At 64.5% G+C, this 18,997-nt stretch overlaps 2 protein-coding genes across 4 annotated transcripts; one reads left to right on the top strand and one right to left on the bottom strand.

Moving 5' to 3' along the window:
* DDIT3 (DNA damage inducible transcript 3) lies at nucleotides 1-3,634 on the top strand. 2 transcript variants are annotated; one of them, XM_048832238.2, is made up of 4 exons: nucleotides 1-99; nucleotides 1,970-2,017; nucleotides 2,432-2,590; nucleotides 2,677-3,634. In XM_048832238.2, exons 3-4 carry the CDS (start codon nucleotides 2,462-2,464, stop codon nucleotides 3,118-3,120), a joined length of 573 nt encoding a protein of 190 aa, XP_048688195.2. In that variant the 5' UTR covers nucleotides 1-99; nucleotides 1,970-2,017; nucleotides 2,432-2,461; the 3' UTR covers nucleotides 3,121-3,634. The 2 variants fall into 2 exon arrangements, with proteins under 2 accessions (XP_048688195.2, XP_048688196.2); XM_048832239.2 differs by lacking the exon at nucleotides 1-99 and having other exon boundaries at nucleotides 568-2,017; nucleotides 2,680-3,634.
* MARS1 (methionyl-tRNA synthetase 1) lies at nucleotides 3,568-18,210 on the bottom strand. Of its 2 annotated transcripts, XM_048832206.2 has the most exons (22): nucleotides 18,049-18,210; nucleotides 16,076-16,166; nucleotides 14,623-14,701; nucleotides 14,370-14,501; nucleotides 13,847-13,922; nucleotides 13,567-13,739; nucleotides 12,949-13,061; nucleotides 12,547-12,663; nucleotides 11,842-12,045; nucleotides 11,280-11,481; nucleotides 10,958-11,032; nucleotides 10,661-10,831; nucleotides 8,017-8,112; nucleotides 7,492-7,609; nucleotides 7,064-7,277; nucleotides 6,771-6,902; nucleotides 6,091-6,195; nucleotides 5,366-5,549; nucleotides 5,172-5,243; nucleotides 4,736-4,762; nucleotides 4,320-4,436; nucleotides 3,568-4,132 (listed from the first exon to the last, which is right to left on the bottom strand). In XM_048832206.2, the coding sequence occupies exons 1-22, from the start codon at nucleotides 18,149-18,151 to the stop codon at nucleotides 3,980-3,982; spliced, it is 2,754 nt and encodes a 917-aa protein (XP_048688163.2). In that variant the 5' UTR covers nucleotides 18,152-18,210; the 3' UTR covers nucleotides 3,568-3,979. The 2 variants fall into 2 exon arrangements, with proteins under 2 accessions (XP_048688163.2, XP_048688164.2); XM_048832207.2 differs by lacking the exon at nucleotides 4,736-4,762.
* Nucleotides 18,211-18,997: the final 787 nt, after the last annotated feature.

Here is an 18,997-nt window from a genome sequence, read left to right as displayed (position 1 = left end):
CGGTTCCGGACCGGCAGCAGCAGGGAGAAGATGCGGTCGAGGATGAGCCGGGGGCAGCGCGGGAGCCGGGGCCAGGGGGAGCAGGGGCCGCGCAGGAAGGTGCGGGGGGGGCCGAGCCCCCGGGGCCTTATCACCAGCCCATTGGCCAGCCGCCCTGTGGGCAGGGCTAAACTGCCAGCCCGGACTCCTGGGTTCCATGGCGGGGGGAGGGGGGTCGTGCTGGGAGCTCGGACTCCTGGGTTCCATGGCGGGGGGAGGGGGGTCGTGCTGGGAGCTCGGACTCCTGGGTTCCATGGCGGGGGGAGGGGGGGGGCAGGGAGCTCGGACTCCTGGGTTCCATTGCGGGGGGAGGGGGGTCGTGCTGGGAGCTCGGACTCCTGGGTTCCATGGCGGGGGGAGGGGCGGCGGGGCAGGGAGCTCGGACTCCTGGGTTCCATTGCGGGGGGAGGGGGGGGTGGGACAGGGAGCTCGGACTCCTGGGTTCCATGGCGGGGGGAGGGGGGGGCAGGGAGCCCGGATTCTTGGGTTCTATCCCATCTCTGGGTAGGGATGGTGCCAGGAGTCGTGGGGTGCGGGGAGATATTCAGCGTCTGGGCTGCTCTGGTTCTGTCCCAGGGAGGGGAGGGAAGGGAGGAAACTGCCTGAGCCAGGACTCCTGGGTCCTAGTCCTAGCTCTGACCTTGTGCATGACCAGCCCTTCCCTTCCTGACCCCTGCAGTCAGTGTCCTTACCGTAGTGGGGGGCACCCCTAACCCCAAGGCCCCTGCCCCACGCAGGGAGGGGCAGCTGCTGGCAGCTAGGGACCTGATACAACTTCCAGACTCCTGCTGTGAATTCTCTTCCCCCCCCCCCCCCCCGCACTTAGGCCAGAGTGAGAGGCATATTAGACTTGCCTGGGTTGAGCAGCGGGGCCCATGGCTCAAGTGCTGGGCTGGGGAGACCAGGTTCTTCTGCTCCAGGAGCTCCTTGGCTGCTTACCCTGCAAAGCTGTAGCAGGCTTTGCGGGGGGGGAGAACACAACTTCCTTCCCCGTGCTACTGAGACACTAGGTTCCCCTGCACAGACGCTTGAGCCACCCTGCCTCTGCTCCCACTCCTCTGGGCCGGCTCTATGCAGCCAGGCCCCAAGGTGGTTCTGGGCCTCGACCTCAGCCGCCTTCTTGCATCAGTCGCTCCAGAAGCGCCGCGCAGGAGGGCTGACGAAAGCCCTTGGAGTTTCTCTGGGGGTTACCTTGGAAGCACTGTTCTGAAATGCTGCCTTAACTGGCCAGGGAACCCCCCCTGGGAGGGCCAGGAGCCCCTGGGCGGGCAGTAGAAGGAGACTGGGGACCTTGCCCTACCAGGAAGGCGCTGAGATACCATGGGGGCGAGCGCAGTGTTAGATGAGGCAGCTCCTCTCCCCGGGCTCCCAGGCCAGCTTGGCCTGAGGCTGCCGAGCTTTGCTCTTTGAGCAAGAGAATCCAGTTCCCCTTGGCCTTTGATCCCAACCACAAAGCCCCGGCTCAGCGCAGCTTTCAGCCGCAATGCCTCTGGTGGCTGCACTTCTAGCACTTGGGAGGAGATCCTGGCTCTTCCCCCAGCAGTGGGGTGGAAGCAGCCGGCTGGGAGAGGGCCACAGCGGGGCAGGCGGGAGGGTTGTCTCATTGCTTGAAACTTCCCACAACGTCATGGGCTAAAAATAGCCTCTGGCTGGAGCAGGCAGCAGTTCCCAGCGGGGCGGAGTCCTGGGGTCACGCAGGGCTGGAGCAGGCAGCGGTTCCCAGCGGGGGGAGGCCTGGGGTGATGCCGGGCTGGCTCCCAGCGGGGAGGAGGCCTGGGGTCGCTGGAGGGGAATGCAGGCAGCGGGTCCCAGTAGATTTTTGTGTCACACCTTCCTTTCCATCCCTGCTAGTGTTGCCTGGTTCTGGGCCCATGGGGGGGATTTGCCAAACGGCTGCCTTGTCTGATTCTGTCTTTGCTTTTCCCCCCAGTCTTCTAGAAGAAAGTGCATCTTCATACATAACCACACGTGAGAGCAGGTAAGGCCCGGTCGTTATGCGTTAGGATAGGACCCAGCTGAGATGGGTGTTCTGTGGGACCCATGAAAGGGAGCTTTCCTGCTTGCTGATGCCAAAGGCTGGGGAACCGGCTTGCCCCACTCTGAGGCTGTGGAGATGCCCAGGAGGGCAGCCCTCCACCTGCCCACAGCTCCTCCTGCCAGGGCATCAAGCTGAGCCATGCTGCCCTCTCCCCAGGGCCTTGTGTCCTTGCCTGGCCTCTGGGCTGACTGCCGATGGCCCTACCTAGCATGACTGAGGGAGGTGGCGTCGGCCTTCAGAGCCTCTCCCGTGGGCCCTTTCAGCTCTTCCGGCAGCAGCTGGTTTGTCTTATTGGAGGGGTGCTGAGGGGAGCTTTGGACGGTGCCCCCTGCTAACTGTTTTCTCCCTCTTTAGCCAGGGAGACTATCTGGCCCAGACCTGACGATGGCAGCCGAGCTGGTACCTGCCTCCCTGCCCAGCTGGGAGCTGGAGGCTTGGTATGAGGACCTGCAGGAGGTGCTGTCCTCAGATGAGAATGGGGGGACATCCCTGCCCCCTGGGGGAGTGGAACAGGTGAGTGAGGGGCAGGCGGGGGGATCCACTAGGCCAGCTTGCCCCTTGGCCCCACTGACTGACACACACACTCTCTCTCTCCCCAGAAGGACCTTGCCACGCTTGATGCCACGGCGCTGCTATGGGGCTTGGATTTCCCGGCCCCCTTGGTGGAGCCGACAGGCGATGGTCCTGGGAGCTGCGAGCTGGATGCCAGCTTGACGACCGAGCTGCTGGAGCTGCTGAGCGGAACAGCTGAGGAGCTGGCAGGGCTCCCTGAATCGGACTCCAGCCAGAGTTCCCCGGCTCAGACGTGCACAGAGGACGAGGAGGGGGCAGGCCCTGCCTGTGGCCTGAAGAGGAAGAGAAGCAGCCAGCCCCAGGGGCAGGGCAAGAAGCGGAGCAGGGAGAAGGAGCAGAACGAGAGGAGGGTGACGGAGCTGATGGCCGAGAACGAGCAGCTCAAGCAGGAGATCGAGCGACTGAGCGCAGAGGTGGAGGCCACCAGGGCAGCGTTGATCGAGCGCATGGTGAACCTGCAGAAGGTGTAGGGCTGAACTGAGCCCAAGGGGCTGCAGTGCCCTCTGGCTGTGGACTCACAGGGGGGCAGCTAGGCCCTGGTGCTGACTGAACTGAGTCAGCAGTTGAGTCAACACTGCTGGTGGGGTGTTGCCCCCTTGCCCCAAGGCAGCTGTGCAGAGCCAGGGGCTGGACCGGAGGGTGAACGGACCAGTGGCTGCCCTGGGCAGAATGACAGACAGCAGCCCCGGGGGGCCCTACGTCTGCTGGTGCTGCATGGGGAGAGCTGGCAAAGGACCTGGATGGCAGGAGCTCCCCCTCCTGGTTGTTGCCAGTGCAGTGCTTGGGGCTAGCAGGCCCCAGGCCATGTTTTCCCCTGCCAGCTGGCACAGCCCACCCCCATGACTGACGGCTATTGAACGAGGGCTGGTGACTCCTGGAGCGGCGGGAGGGGCTGTTGTAATGAGCAGCACGGCGTGTCGAGCAAACCCTTTATTGTACATTGCTGCGCGGTCAGCACTTCCCCCATTACACTCCATATGCCTGCGTGGCTCTCCAGCTCCTTGCACTCGGCGCGGCCCGGCTGCAGGACGGGCGGGGGCTCCTTGCACTCGGCGCGGCCCGGCTGCAGGACGGGCGGGGGCTCCTTGCACTCGGCGCGGCCCGGCTGCAGGACGGGCGGGGGCTCCTTGCACTCGGCGCGGCCCGGCTGCAGGACGGGCGGGGGCTCCTTGCACTCGGCGCGGCCCGGCTGCAGGTGGGGCCCAAAGGGGAGGCTGGGCTTGGGCTGCTCACAGGTATTTCTTCGGGGGCTGGAGGGGGCAGGTGCAGATCCTCCCAGCAGGGGGAGAACCACCACTGCCAGAGCTACTGTTCTGAGGCACTCAGGGGCTATTTCCTCTTCTTCCCCTTGGGGGCCGGGGGCTCGAGGGTCTTCCCCTCAGCCAGCGCCAGCTGCTTCTTCAGCTCCAGCAGCTTGGCGACCTCAGCATCGATCTGCCCCTTCTCCGCCTTGCTGGCCTTCAGCTGGCGCACGTGGTCTGCCTGGGCACAGAGGGCAGCTGTTAGCTCAGTGCTCCGGCTCCCTCCTGCCCCAAGCAGAGCTGGAGAGGCTCTGGCCCCAGTGGGGGGAGAGTCTGAACCGCAGGGCCACAGCTGATACCTGGCCCTGGGGGGCTTTACCCTGCCAAGAATGCAGCCTGCCCTGAGCACAAGCAGAGGTGCCACTCACCTGTTTGGCCAGCTCCTCGGCCAGCTCCTCGGCCTTCTGGGGGTCCCCTGCCAGCACCACGCCTCCCCCAGGCCCAGGGGGTGTCACGTCGGCCGAGGCCACGTAGGCAGCATGTGCCTGTGGAGGGGAAGGGAAGTCAGGGAGTCCCAACACAGCAGGCTCTGCCTGGCCTTCGCCAGGCCTAGGGGAGCCCCCTCTCCGGGGGGGCTGAGGGAGAGCCAGGCAGGATGTAGGGGCAGTGTCCCCATAGCATTGGAGGGGGCACCACCCATGGTTAACTCGTGCAGGGCTGGGCCACGCAGCATCTGGCCCTTGAACTTGGGGGGGGGTGAGAGGAAAGGAAGGGACAGGGGCTGTCACTCATGCCCCCACCCGGGCCCCCCCCCAGGCATGCCCCAGAGCAGGGTGAGCATTACCTTCAGCTCCAAGTTGGAGTCTTCCAGCTGGGAAAGGAGAGAGCAGGTGAGGACAGGTAGCAAGACAGCAAAGCATGCAGCTGGGCAAGGCAAGCAAGGGGTTCCCGCTCTCCCTGGGCACAGAGGGATTCACTCACTCCCTGCTGGCCGGGGTCCCCTCCCAACTTCATGTCACTCAGGAACCAGGGGCTCTTCTGTGCGCCCCTGCACCACCCCTGCTCCCCATGGGGGGCAAGCGCTTCCTTCCAGTCAGCCAGCCGGGGGAGCCCCCACCCGCACAGCAGGTGAGGCTGGGCTTCCAGCAGCAGGTCATGCAACACAGGAGGTTTTGGGGGGGCTGCTCTAGCCCCCAGGAAATGGCTCCCTGTACAAGCAGGCCCCAGAGCGCCACGGATTCCACGGGCAGGGGTCACGATTGGGGCTCCCCCTTCCTCACCTGCCCTTCACCAAACCGCTTCCGCAGGGCTTCAATCTGCTCACTCTCCAGCTTCTGGAACAGGGGGCTCACCTGGCAGGAGAGGGGGAGACATTAACCCCCAGCCAGCTGAGCCACCGCCCGCCCTGCCCACTGCCTTCCCTCCACCCCCCACTCTGCCAGCCCCCCATGCCAGGCCCTGGCTGCGTGCCTACCATGCCAATCTGGTGCCCAGGAGGTAGGAGGCAGTGGAAGGTGTCAGTCAGCACATTGCAGGCCTTCGGCACACAGAGCTGGCGCTGGATGGTGGCGCTGATGCTGGGCATGTATGGCTGCAGCATGACTGAGATCAGGGAGGCGATATTGACGGCCACGCCTGTCACGGTGCCCGCCCGAGTCCTGGAAAACGGGACCCCCCCATCAGAGCTGGGGGGAGTGCGGAGCAGGGCACAGACTCCAGCAATCTCCTAGTGTGTTTGGGGGCGTCAGCCTGGCTCCCAGCCGCAAAACTAACGGCCGAAATCAGCACCATGGGGAGGCTGGGTTAGCAGGGGGCTGCGGGTTGGGATTGAGGGGCACCAGCAGAGTGGGGCAGAGCTGTGGGGGGAGACCAGGTTTGGGGTAGAAGGGGCTGAGCTGGGCTAGCAGGGGGCTGCAGGTCAGGATTGAGGAGCAGAGCTGTGGTGTGGGGAGCCCAGGGCCGGGAGAGCAGGGAGCTGTGGGTCAGGAGTGAGGGGCAGAGCGGGGTAGCAGGGAGGGGATCCCGTATCAAGTGGCAGGAGATGAGTTTGGCCCATTCACCAGGTCACTAGGGCTTAACTAAGCCCCTGGAACAGCTCCCCTGCCTGCTGAGCCAGGCAGTCCCAATTTCCCTCCCCCCCGGGGTGTTCCTCTGCCCTCCAGGGGTGAGCTGGTGGGTGGATCTGGCCCTGCCCCCTACCTGTCAGCGTCCTGACCCTTGATCCGTTTCCAGGGCTCGTTCACTTGGATGTACTGGTTGCCATAGCGAGAAACGCTCAGGATACAGCGCAGGGCATCCCGAATCCTGTGTGCGGGGGGATGGGGGGGGGGGAGAGAAGAGACAGGGACTCAGACTCTGCACCAGCATGGAGCAGGGTGATCACCTAATCTGCCCTGCACATCGCAGGCCCCACAACCTGCCCCCCACCCCACCTCGCATTTGGCCTCCGACCTCCTCCAATCCTGGGTTCCAGAGCCCACGCTCCAGAGAAGTCACCATTGACGTGAGTTCAGATCTGCCCAGGTCCCTTGCTGCAGAGGGAGGTGAAAATCTCGGCCGATCTGACCTGTGGGAAATTCCTGCCCGACCCCACTTACGGCGACCGGATGGACCCTGAGCACGCTGGCGAGACCCGCCAGCCACCCGCCACGATGGGCTGGGGAAGGAATCTCTCCAGCTTGCTGTCCCTGGCTGCATGGGACACGGCCTCTTCTGCTAGCTATCCCCCGTGTACCCCGCAGGCCACGCCCTCCTGGCACAAGCCAACACAGGGCAGCGGGGTTCCTGGGGGCTGGCCACTCTGTGCCCCGCACCGTACACTGACCACAGCCGGGCAGGGCCGGGCCAGCGCCATCCCACCCTCAGCCCCTGGGACGCACCGGACCTTCTCCAGCAGCTGGTTGTACTGACGCAGCTCCAGGGTGACGTGAGCCAGCAGCCGTTTGTCGTCCGTGCCCAGCTCCATGTGGGGGACGCGCCCACCGAAGAACTTACAGACGAACATCCCGGCCCTGGGGGGGAGGGAGAGTCAGCCACATCCCCACCACTTTCCCTCACCGCCAAGCCTGGCCCATCTCCTCCCACCAGCGACCCCCACATCCACAGCCTGCCCAGCTCCCAACCCCTACAGACCCCTCTGCACCTGGTGCCCCCCGCGGGGCCTGCCCGGTACCTGTTGACAAAGTTGCCCAGGTTGTTGAGCAGCTCCGAGTTGTTCTTCAGCATGAGGTCGGTCCAGGAGAAGGTGCTGTCCTGCCCCTCGGGGCGCAGGAAGAGCAGGTAGAAGCGCCAGATGTCAGCAGGGATCCCCGTGTCCTGGGCCATGTCCCCAAACACCCCCACGCCGCGGCTCTTGGAGAACTTCCCGTCCTCGTAGTTGAGGTACTCTGGGGACGGCACGAGAGACTGGCATCTGCACATCATCCCCTGGAGCCTACCCCCCATCCCCTCCCTGGCCCACCCAGCACTGCCCCCTAGCTACCAGCCCCGCCCGGGCTCCCCCATCCCAGCCCCTCCCTGGACCACCCAGCACTGCCCGGCCCCCCACCCCTGCACCGTCCCCTGCTTCACTGGCCTGCCCCACACTGCCCCCCGCGGTACCTGTGGCGATGAGGTGGTTGACCAGCGTGTAGTTATCCTCAGCACCGAGCAGTGTGCAGGGGAAGACGACGCTGTGGAAGGGGACGTTGTCCTTGGCCATGAAGTTGTAGAGCTGGACCTGGAAGGCGGTGGAGGGAGAGGGGTCCAGTCCCAGTGGTGCCAAGCCCAGGGGCACGGCTCGGGGGAAGGGGTCAGTCCCACCCTCAGAGCCAGCCTGGCCCGCACGCACCCTGGAGCTGGGTGGCACTGTGGGCGCTGCCCGGTCCCTTGCTCCTTCTCGTCTCCTTGGCAAGTTCTGCCCACTCCAGACTCCTAATGAGTCCCAGCTGGGCTCCCCCATCCCCCCGGGGACCACTGATTCCTACGCTGCCTCCTAGAACATTTCCCAGCCATGGCACCACGAGCCAGGGAGGGGACAGGCTGCAGATCCGGAGCAGAACCCAGAAGTCCCAACTCCCCAGCTCCCCTCCCAGCTGGGGCCAGATCCCAACCCACCGAGGGAGGCCGGGTTCGACGGCACCTCACCTGCTGCGGGTTCTTCCACCACCTCTCCCACTGGTCGGTGTAGTTGGCCGTGATGGACAGGTAGCCGATTGGGGCATCGAACCAGACGTAGAACACCTGTGGGGACGGAGCGGCACATGGGCGGCTGTGTGGTGAGGCTGCGGTCGCTTCCTCCTGCAGGCAGGGGCTCAGCACAGCTCCAGCCCAAGGACTCGCTCGCCTTTGGCCAGGTCAGTCTCCGAGGCTGAGCCTGCTGCTCTCGCCCAGACCACATATACGGCACCCCCATGCCAAGGGGGCACCCAGGGATGTAGCAGGACGGTGTGACGAAGTGGGACTTGTGACGAAGTGGGACTGTTCTTAATGTTTCCTCTGAATAGTGTGGGGGTGCCTCAGTTTCCCCTAGGCAGTTCTTAAGTATCTAGGGGGTGGGGTAAGGGTCTATGATCATTGCAGAGCCCTAGAGGGCATGTGTGTGCAGGAGTCTGGACACAGAGAATGGCCGACACCCTGTCTCCTGGCCACTGATGGCCTGGGCCCTTCCCCCCTGCAAGGTGAGAGCTGAAGGGTTGGAGAACAAAGGAATCAGGTGACCACCTGGCCCGGGAAAGGAACAAAGCCCAGAGGAGGAGGGGCTGGAGGGAGTTTCAGTTTGGGGCTGGCTGGGACATGGAGTGAAGTGCAGACGTGGTTGTCTGGCTCACTACCCCCCCAAAATGGACCCAGCTGAGGGGTCCCGTTCTCTGCACCTGCAAGCTCTGTTTTAGACCATGTTCCTGTCGTCTAATAAACCTTCTGTTTTACTGGCTGGCTGAGAGTCACGTCTGACTGCGAAGTTGGGGTGCAGGACCCTCTGGCTCCCCCAGGAGCCCGCCTGAGCGGACTCGCTGTGGGAAGCGCACGGAGGGGCAGAGGATGCTGAATGCTCCGAGGTCAGACCCAGGAAGGTGGAAGCTGTGTGAGCTGTGTGTCCTGAAGACAGGCTGCTCACAGAAAGGCGACTGCCCCAGAGTCCTGACTGGCTTCATGGGGAGCAGTTCCAGAGCATCGCCCAGGGACTCCGTGACAGGACTGTTCTTAATGTTTCCTCTAAATACTGTAGGCGTGCCTCAGTTTCCCCTATGCATTTCTTAAGTCTCTAGGTGGTGGGAATAAGGCAGGGGGTGTAATTGTTGCAGAGCAAAGGACCAGTGTACGTAAATGGCCAACACTGTGTCTCCTGATGGCCTGGGCCCTGCTCCCCCCTGCAAGGTGATAGCTAAAGGGTTCAGAGTAGCAGCCGTGTTAGTCTGTATCCGCAAAAAGAAAAGGAGGACTTGTGGCACCTCAGAGACTAAATTTTATTTGAGCATAAGCTTCCGTGAGCTACATCTTGGGTAGCAGATAAAATACCCCTGGTCGGGGTTCTAGGGGTGTGTCTGTGCGGAGGTGCTGTTGTCATCATGACTAGGTCGGAATATGAACAAGAGGCTGCTAGGCAGCTCTCCAACACCACTTTCTACAAGCCATTATGCTCTGATCCCACTGAGGGTTACCAAAAGAAACTACACCATCTGCTCAGGAAACTCCCTGAAAAAGCACAAGGACAAATCCACACAGAACCCCGAGCAGGGGTATTCTATCTGCTACCCAAGATCCATAAACCTGGAAATCCTGGACGCCCTATCATCTCAGGCATTGGCACCCTGACAGCAGGATAGTCTGGCTATGTAGACTCCCTCCTCAGGCCCTACGCAACTAGCACTCCCAGCTATCTTCGAGACACCACTGACTTCCTGAGGAAACTACAATCCATCGGTGATCTTCCTGAAAACACCATCCTGGCCACTATGGATGTAGAAGCCCTCTGCACCAACATTCCACACAAAGATGGACTACAAGCCGTCAGGAACAGTATCCCCGATAATGTCACGGCAAACCTGGTGGCTGTATTTTCCACTGCATACATCTGATGACGTGAGCTGTAGCTCACAAAAGCTTATGCTTAAATAAATTAGCTAAAGGGTTGGAGAACAAAGGAATCCGGTGACCTCCTGGCCCGGGAAAGGGACAAAGCCCAGAGGAGCAGGGGCTGGAGGGTGAGCCAGTTTGGGGCTGGCTGGGGACAAGAAGTGAAGTGCAGACAGGTTTGTCTGGCTCACTGCCCCCCAAAATGGGCCCGGCTGAGGGGTCCTGTTCTCTGTACCTACAAGCTCTGTTTTAGACCATGTTCCTGTCATCTAATAAACCTTCTGTTTTATTGGCTGGCTGAGAGTCCCGTCTGACTGCAGAGTTGGGGGGCAGGACCCTCTGGCTGCCCCAGGACCCTGCCTGGGCGGACTCGCTGTGGGAAGCGCACGGAGGGGCGGAGGATGCTGAATGCTCTGAGGTCAGACCCAGGAAGGTGGAAGCCGTGTGAGCTTCTTGCCCTGAAGACAGTCTGCTCCCAGAGAGGAGACTTCCCCAGAGTCCTGACTGGCTTCGTAGGGAGCCATCCCAGAGCATCGACCGGGGACTCCGTGACAGACAGTTCCTTGGACACAGCCCACCCCAGAGCAGGCCCGCGGCTGCAAGGCAGACGCCCTGCTGGAGCACCAAGGCAGAGGACGCTCCCGGTGACAGAGCGAGCAGTGGGGGGGTCCCAGGCTGAGCGGCTCCAGCCCCGCCCACCTGCGGCCCAGCTCACCTTGTCGCGGAAGCCGTCCAACGGGACGGGAGTCCCCCATTTCAGGTCGCGGGTGATGCAGCGGGGCTTGAGGCCGTCACGGATCCAGGAGCGGGTGATGAAGCGGGAGTTGGCCGTCCAGTCACCCGTGGCCCACGACTGCTCCAACCACTTCTCCAGGCGCCCCTCCAGCTGCCGGGGGACAAGAGATGAGCCGGAGCTGTCGCAGGATGGGGAGGGGAGTGGTTTCTCCACCCCGCCTTCCAGACTCCTGCCCCCCCTCCTCCACCGCCCCCAAGCCCGGGCAGCTGCACTTACCTTGGGCAGATCCAGGAAGAGATGCCGCGAGGACTTCACCACCGGGGAGTCTTTGCACACTTTGCACTGAGGTTTCTGCGGGGAGGAAGCACACGGCCTGTGAAGCGGGGCAAGGGGGGAGGGGAAGAATGCAGGGACCACAGTGCATGGGGCAGGGACTCTGCCGATGGGCACGAGTGAAGAGCCGCCTTCCCAGGTTCCCCGGGGAGTGTCACGCCGGGGGCACAGAGTGGCCAAGCGCTTACTGCCCGTCTCCTGCCATGCCCCTGGTGCCCCGCATGCCGGCCCGGGGACAGCGTCTGCCTCCCACCCACCACGGTACCTTGAGCTCCACCGCGTTGATGAGCTTCCCGCACTTGTCACACTGGTCGCCTCGGGCCTCCTCGTAGTTGCAGAAGGGGCAGGTGCCCTCCACGAAGCGGTCGGCCAGGAAGCGCTGACAACGCTCGCACCGCAGCTGGTCCACGGTGTCCGTCCGCAGCATGTCGCGCTCCAACAGGCGCTGGAAGATGTCCTGGGCTATCCTGAGACATGCCAGAAGATGATGGGAGAACAGCCCCCCCGCCAGCAAAGGCTACACTAGGGACCCCGCCTCCTGCCAGCCATTGCCCCCAGACTGCAGCAGCAGCTCAAGGAACGCGAGGGGCAGGTCGTGCCTCGGTCCGGAGTTGGGAACATCTGTCCATGCTCAGTTAAGTGCTGAGTGCTCGGGGCATCAATGCCCAACGTGCCACGCCCAGGGGACAACTACGGTGTCCTGACAGAGCCATGGTAGCCCCATGGGGTCGTCCTCCCTCCCCGGGCCTCGCTGCTCCCGCGCACCCTCCCCAGTCCGGCCCCGTGGGCCCCGCTCCAGTGACTCCCCATGCCGGCGCGACACCTACGTGGTCTGGTGGGGCGTGGTGGTCCGGCCAAAATAGTCAAAGGAGATGTCAAACCAGCGGTAGATCTGGGCGTGGATGGCATTGTACTTGTCGCAGATCTGCTGGGGCGTCAGCCCCTCCTCCAGGGCCTTGGTCTCCGTGGCCGTCCCGTACTCGTCCGTCCCACACACATACAGCGTGTTCCAGTTCCGTAGGCGGCAGTACCTGGCCGAAGGGGGAGAGCCTTAGGAGACGGGATCCCCTGGAGGTGGCTTGAGCCCCCCTGCCCTTGGAGGCTGCAGAGGCCCCTGGGGTTTGAGAGCTTCTGTGCTGGACCCCTTGGGTGGGTGGGGGGGGGTGGGGGGAGTTGTGGGGCTGGCTCTGGGAAGTGGCCTCTAAACTCTGTCCTTGGGCACCCTTCTATCTTACTGACCCCATGGGACAGATGGACCAACTGCCCCTGGTACCACAAGTGCCTGCGGTACCCAGGGCCACAGCTGCCATTCATGGCCACACAGCAGCGTGGGCCCCCAGGCTGCAGCCTGAGAAGTTGGCCCTCTCTGCCAGCCAACCCTCACCCTCCTCCAGGCTGGGACACGGCTGCTCCAGCTGGGAAGACCCTGCGTTCCCCTTTCCTCTGGGAGCCCAGCAGGGCTGCGCTGGGGGCTGGCCGAGGCTCCTGGCCAAAGCTGCCAAACCGCCGGGGCCTGCCCCGAGCCACCGTACCTGGCGAAGACGTCGGCACTGAGGACGCAGCCGATGATGTTCCCCAGGTGGGGCACGTTGTTGACATAGGGCAAGGCGCTGGTGATCAGGACGTTCCTTCTGCCCTCCACCGGCAGCCTGGGGAGAGAAGGGCCATGAGCCGCCCAGGGACAGTGGGACGCTGCAGAACAAAGGGGGTGGGGGAATCCTGGCCTGCAGGCTGGGGGCAGATGGCTGGGCTCTGGCCCACCAAACCAGGTGCGCTGCCCAGGGAGAGAACAGGACGAGGGACCCCCTCCCATCGCTCCCCGAGTGATCATGGGCCAGCCAAAGGGCCTTTCATGGGTGACGGAGCCAGCCCCTTACACAGCGGTGCCTCCCGCCCCCCGCTCAGCTCCCTTCTCCCCACCCCGTGGCACTCACACAGGGCTCGGCGGCTGCCAGCGTTCGGGCAGGGCTGCCGGGCCTCTGGGCCAGGCTTCCGCAGCAGCTGCGATTTCTTCCTCCGACAACGAGCGCTCAGCCAATTCCTCTTCCTAGCGGGAGGGACGCCAGGTGAGTAGGGCGGGGCAGCGCTAGGGCCTTGGCTCAAGGCAACGCCACCAACAGAGAAAGCTGCCAGCTGGGGCCCCGTGCTCCAACATGGGGCTGAAGAGCTCCAGGCTGGGGGCTCTGAGCTTTTCCTCCCACAAAACAGGCGCCCTGCACACCCGCCGTAAGCCTCGCTGTTCCCAGGCACGTTTCAGTTCAGTTGTCCCTGACGCCTGGTTTTATGACACACACTTGGGTCTGGGGCGCAGAGCTCAGAACAGCCGCTGTTTAAAGGCCTGTGGGTTTCTCTGACTAGCAAGGATACCCCCCACCGTACCCCCCAGAGCAGCAGCAGGATGGGTCCATGGCTGAGCAGATGGGGCCTGAGACAGCTTCCGCATCCTGAAGAATTGCGGGAATCCCCAGCCTGGCTCAGTCCCCAGGTCCACCTAGCGCAGCCAGCCCCCGGACAGGGGGGCCGCCGTGCCAGAGCGAAGTGGGGGACAGTACCTCTGGCTCGTTAGTTGCTGGCTTCTCCCAGTGCAGGCTGGGCCCTGGCTGTTTCTGTAGATAGGCTTTGAACTCCTGGGCTCCCTTGGGCGTCAGCACGGACTCCGCGGCACTTCTGCAGGGCTCCAAGAGGTTCATGGTCTGGAACCAGCTCCTCAGAGCCGGCAGTTCATCTTCAAAAGAGGAGAAGGGCGTCAGCACCAAGAGGCCAAGAAAAGCGTCATCCCACACGGGCGCAGGAGCCCAGTGCTGAGCAGACCCTCAGGACACCAGCTCTTACCTGGCAGGCCGAATTCATCCCGCAACACAGGGTACAGGGTGGCCCACAGGACAACGTCAGCTACTGATTCTGCCTCCTAGAGGAAAGCAGAGCGCGTGAGGGTGAGAGCAGTGGGGAGCCGGATGCCGGGGGTCTCTGCACAGCAGCCAGGGCTGTCTTTGTGCAGCCATGTTTATTGCAGGAGAGCAATACATCCCTGCAGCCCCGAGCGAGATGCTAGCATTCCATGCTGGCACTCGTCCTCTGTGGGCAGAGCTCACCACATCAGAGACAGACGCTACACGCGGCTTCCTTCACGTGACTTTGAGCACCTGGCCAGCTGCCCGCGTGGCCCTTTGTGGGGTGAAGTCGGGGCTCCCCTGTGCTAACGATTTAAGCGATTCCAAAGATCAGGGGACCAAAAGCCAGGGCTCCTGGGTTCTATTCCCAACCCAGCCATGCCCTTGCTGTGGGAGATAGAAGGCACTTCAGCTCAGCGTGCCCCGGTTTCCCCAGTCCGTACCCTGGGGAGTACGTTACTCACCCCGGCGAGGTAAGGAGTGGCCTTGCTGGTCAAGCTTTGATCAATGTAGGTTAACGGTTTCCTGATGGCCCCTAGAACTTCTTCTTTTTTTCCTTGCACCAGGTGGCAATACAGGGCTGTGGACATGGCCGGCTAAGGACAGAGACAAAGGTTTAGCTGGGCTGGAGCAGCGTCGAAGGGAGCCCACGTTTTGCCCCATCAGCGTCGTGCCCTGGAGTGTTGCTGCCAAGTTGGGCTTCTCCAGGTGACCCACCTGCAGCTCCGTTGCTTCCCATTCAAGCCACTGATTGGTGAGATCGTCAGGCTCCTTTCCAGCTAAGAGGAAGAAGTACCTGCAGGACAGGAAGGAAAGGGAGCGCTGAATGCACACAGCAGATCCAGCCCAGGGGATTCTGCAGCCCAGGTAACTCCACTCAGCGCCTGTCCCCAGAGCGTTGACTTCCCCACGCTCACACAGCAGGTCACTGGCACAGCTGGGAACAGACCCAGGAGTCCCAATGTCCCCTTTGCTCTAGCCACCAGGCAGGGGACTCAAGTTGTACGGTGGCCTCAGAGGGCAGCCACCAACTCTCGCTGGCGGCCGCACTGACATGTTTTCCTAAAACACTTAATTAACATTCGGAGGGACAAACAAACGTGCACATACACGCACCCAAATCCTTGTCATTTCTTCATGTAGTAAGTGTGCTGGACAAAGTGACGCTTGCCTGTTTAATATCAGTTCTCGGCAAGCCGCAGAACAGATTAAACCCTGGATGGGGGTGGGGGGGTGTGAGGGGGGAGGCAGCGGGAACCAGGGGCCATGGGGGGAAGCATGGGGGGCCAAGGGAGGCAGCAGAAGCCCAGGGCAATGGGCGGAGCCGGGTGTCCGTGCCCACCACTGTGTGGTCAGAGCTGAAGCTGGGAGTCGGAGCCCGCGGCCGTGCAGCCAGGACGAGCACCCGGTACTGGAGCCAGAGCCCGAAGCTGGGGGTCGGCACCCGAAGGCCCACGGTCAGGCTCCTCAAGTCCCGCTGCTGCCCAATCACCCCAGAGCTGAAGCCTGAGCCCCGACCCCTAACCGGGTTGAGAACTAACCTTGCTCCTAGGCCCTGCACCTCCAATGTTGTGCCCTGCCTGTCTCCAGAGCCAGTGCAGGGCTGCGCATTCAGGAGCAACAGGGAGGGAGGGAAGAGGCCGATACTTTGCACTCCCACCCCCGCCGGCTGTTATGGCCCCTGGTGGCCAGACCCCGCATTTGAGAAACGCTGCACCAGAGCCCACTCCCCAGGTACCGCTATCACCTCCCAACCAGGAACTCCTCCCCCGCTGGGCCCTGAAAGCTGCAGGAAACACTTCAGCAAAACCAGAGGGTTGCTAGGCCCTAGATCCTGGGGCGGGATCCAGCCGCGAACGCTGATTGCTCAAGAACAGGGCAGGACCCGAGAACAGCAAGATGCCAAGTTCCTTGTCCGACTGCAGCAGGCACCATTGGGGGCACCATTCCCAGGAGCGGCTAGGGTGGCCTGATGTCCCGATTTTAGGGTCTTTTTCTTATCTAGGCTCCTATTACCCCCCAACCCCGTCCTGATTTTCCACATTTGCTGTCTGGTCACCCTAGGAGCTGCACTGACCCAGCAGCTGGACAGCGTGTGCTCAGGGAGTGCTGACCCTCCGGTGAATTAGCTGGAGACCCTCCAGCCCAGAAACCAGCAGGGGACACTTACTGACAGATGGCATTTGGGGAGAAGAGGAAAGTGCCGCTGTCCAGGTGCAGGGCTGGCACCCGCGGGTGGGTGAGGAAAGGAACCACGCGACCTGCAGAGGGGAAGGCACATGGCATTAGGGCACTGGAGCATGAGCCAAGGAGAAGACCAGGGCCTAGGGAGAGGGGAGGACTGAGGGGCGGGGCCCCTGAGGGAAGTAAGGCACAACAAGGGGGGGATTGGGGGGGCCCTGAGGGAGGTGACCCCAGAGAAGAAGGGGCTAGGGAAACAGGGGCAGTAGAGACGGGGTCCCTGAAAAGGGGGAGAGGACGCTAGGAGCGTCCCTAGGGATATCGGGAAGGGGGTCATAGAAGATGGTCCATGAGAGGACACATCTGGCAAGGACCTGTGGGGGCTCCAGGTGGGAGGGGGACAGGGCAAGAGAGGGGAGCACTGTGAGGGGGCCATGGGCAGGAGAGGAGGTCTCCTAAGGGGGCACAGGGGATGTGCCCTGGGCAGAAAGGGAAGAGGAAAGGGGCGATGACATGGGGAGGGGGCACAGGGGCATGGCCAGGAGTAATCCTGGGGGAGGGGGAGGCACAGTACTCTGGGGAACAGGAGGAGGCTGGATGGGAGGGGTCCTGGGGGGCAGGTGGACGTGTAGGGAGAGGAGGAAGCAGCAGCCCTGGGGGCCCCAGGCCGGAGGAGGTGAAAGGGGGGAGGACCGCCTGGGGAGTGGAGCACTAAAAGGCTGGCCTTGGAGGGGAAGGGGAATTGGGAGGCAGGACACTGGGGTGGTTGGGGGAATGGGCATTGGGGTCCCAGGCACGGTCGGGTAAGTGGCAGTTTGGTGATCCGGGCCCGCGGAGGGGAGTCGGGGGGGGGCAGGTGGGGGAGCTGGGGGGTGAGGGGGCAAGGGGGTTAGGAGGGGGTGCGAGGGAGGAGCCCGAGAGGGCCCTGTGGGGGCGAGAGGGGAAGCCCAGGGGTGCGGGGGAGGGGCCCGGCAGGTTGGGGGCAGGAGGAGGGGCCGGGAGCCCGGGGTGGGGCATTGGGACAGGCAGGTTGGGGGCAGGGAGGGACCTTGGGGGGGCGCTGGGCGGGTTGGGAGGGGGGCGGGCAGGTTGGGGGCGGAAGGAGAGCCCGGGGGGGGGCGCTGGGGGCGGGGAGGGGGGGCGGGCAGGTTGGGGGCGGGAGGAGAGCCCGGGGGGGGGGCGCTGGGGGCGGGGAGGGGGGGCGGGCAGGTTGGGGGCGGGAGGAGAGCCCGGGGGGGGGCGGGCAGGGGGGCAGGCAGGTTGGGGGCGGGAGGAGAGCCCGGGGGGGGCGCTGGGGGCGGGGAGGGGGGGCGGGCAGGTTGGGGGCGGGAGGAGAGCCCGGGGGGGGCGCTGGGGGCGGGGAGGGGGGGCGGGCAGGTTGGGGGCGGGAGGAGAGCCCGGGGGGGGGCGCTGGGGGCGGGGAGGGGGGGCGGGCAGGTTGGGGGCGGGAGGAGAGCCCGGGGGGGGCGCTGGGGGCGGGGAGGGGGGGCGGGCAGGTTGGGGGCGGGAGGAGAGCCCGGGGGGGGCGCTGGGGGCGGGGAGGGGGGGCGGGCAGGTTGGGGGCGGGAGGAGAGCCCGGGGGGGGCGCTGGGGGCGGGGAGGGGGGGCGGGCAGGTTGGGGGCGGGAGGAGAGCCCGGGGGGGGCGCTGGGGGCGGGGAGGGGGGGCGGGCAGGTTGGGGGCGGGAGGAGAGCCCGGGGGGGGGCGCTGGGGGCGGGGAGGGGGGGCGGGCAGGTTGGGGGCGGGAGGAGAGCCCGGGGGGGGCGCTGGGGGCGGGGAGGGGGGGCGGGCAGGTTGGGGGCGGGAGGAGAGCCCGGGGGGGGGCGGGCAGGTTGGGGGCGGGAGGAGAGCCCGGGGGGGGCGCTGGGGGCGGGGAGGGGGGGGCGGGCAGGTTGGGGGCGGGAGGGGAGCCCGGAGGGGGGCGCCGGGGGGGACTCGGGGGGGCGGGCCCCGCCCCACTCACCGTCCGGGGGGACCCGCTCCAGCCGCACGCGGGCCCCGCTGGCCCCGGCCGCCGCCAGCACCTTGAGGCCCTGGGCGCTGCCCTCGCTCAGGTAGAGCCGCATCCTCGCCCGGCCACGCTCCGCGCCGCCCGCTGATGCAACGAGCCCGCCGGGCCGGCCGCCGCGGTGCATCGTGGGGCCTGTAGTCCCGCCGGCCGCGCTCCCCAGCGCCGCCCCCGCCCGCCGGCCGCGGAACTACGAGCCCCACAATGCACCGCGGCGCAGAGCGGAAGTGTCGCGAGACGGGCGCTCGGAGGGCGGTTCCGGAGAAGAGGGGCTGTCCGGGGTTGCTATGGTTACCAGGGAACGGGGCTGGGCTGGCCAGGGTTACTATGGTTACCCACTGCAGACCGCCCCCCCCGCATTAATCCCATTTCACACCCCCGCCCCCCATTACAGCATCCAAAATGGCCGTCCATCATGGAAACGTCATTGCACCGCATTGTGATGTCACCAGCACACACCGTGACATCACGGGAGCAGCCTCGCAGGGGTGTGCGGCCCAGCGGGAAAGCCAGGGTGACATCACGGGATTGCGCCCCACTTCCCGCGGGACACGCCCGCCGTTCCTGAGCTCGCACACGCCTTCGCCCTCACGTGCGATCCGGTGCCGCCTCTGGTGATGTCATAGCACATCTGACGTAGGCGACCGATGGGACGACGTCGAGAGCTCACAGCATTCCCAGGGACAATGGGCTGGATCGAGCTGTCTAGGGTCTAACCCTTATCTGGCCCCATCGGTGCACAGAAGGGAAACTGAGGCACAGAGACACTAAGTGACGTGCCCATAGTCACCCAGTGAGGCTGCCAGAGCAGGGCATTGAACCTAGGTTATGCGTGTGCCCCACTGCTGACCCATCCTTCCTCTGGCTGTGGGCTGTGAAAATCCAGGAAAGTTCAGTTTGGGGC

This window comes from Caretta caretta, chromosome 20, assembly GCF_965140235.1.
Source record: "Caretta caretta isolate rCarCar2 chromosome 20, rCarCar1.hap1, whole genome shotgun sequence".
Taxonomy (NCBI): Eukaryota; Metazoa; Chordata; order Testudines; family Cheloniidae; genus Caretta; species Caretta caretta.
Note: the sequence above shows the minus strand (reverse complement) of the source record. Positions and strands in the feature narration are given on the sequence as shown.

Bases quoted from the DNA above. Each gene is read 5' to 3' on its own strand.
- MARS1 (XM_048832206.2), bottom strand. From the start codon at position 18,151: ATGCGGCTCTACCTGAGCGAGGGCAGCGCCCAGGGCCTCAAGGTGCTG. The intron at 6,196-6,770 runs GTGCGTCCCAGG...CCCCGCACACAG, and splicing joins CAGCTGCTGGAGAAGGTCCG to GATTCGGGATGCCCTGCGCT. The intron at 4,437-4,735 runs GTAATGCTCACC...TCCCCTCCACAG, and splicing joins ACTCCAACTTGGAGCTGAAG to GCACATGCTGCCTACGTGGC.
- DDIT3 (XM_048832238.2), top strand. From the start codon at position 2,462: ATGGCAGCCGAGCTGGTACCTGCCTCCCTGCCCAGCTGGGAGCTGGAG. The intron at 2,591-2,676 runs GTGAGTGAGGGG...CTCTCTCCCCAG, and splicing joins CCCCTGGGGGAGTGGAACAG to AAGGACCTTGCCACGCTTGA.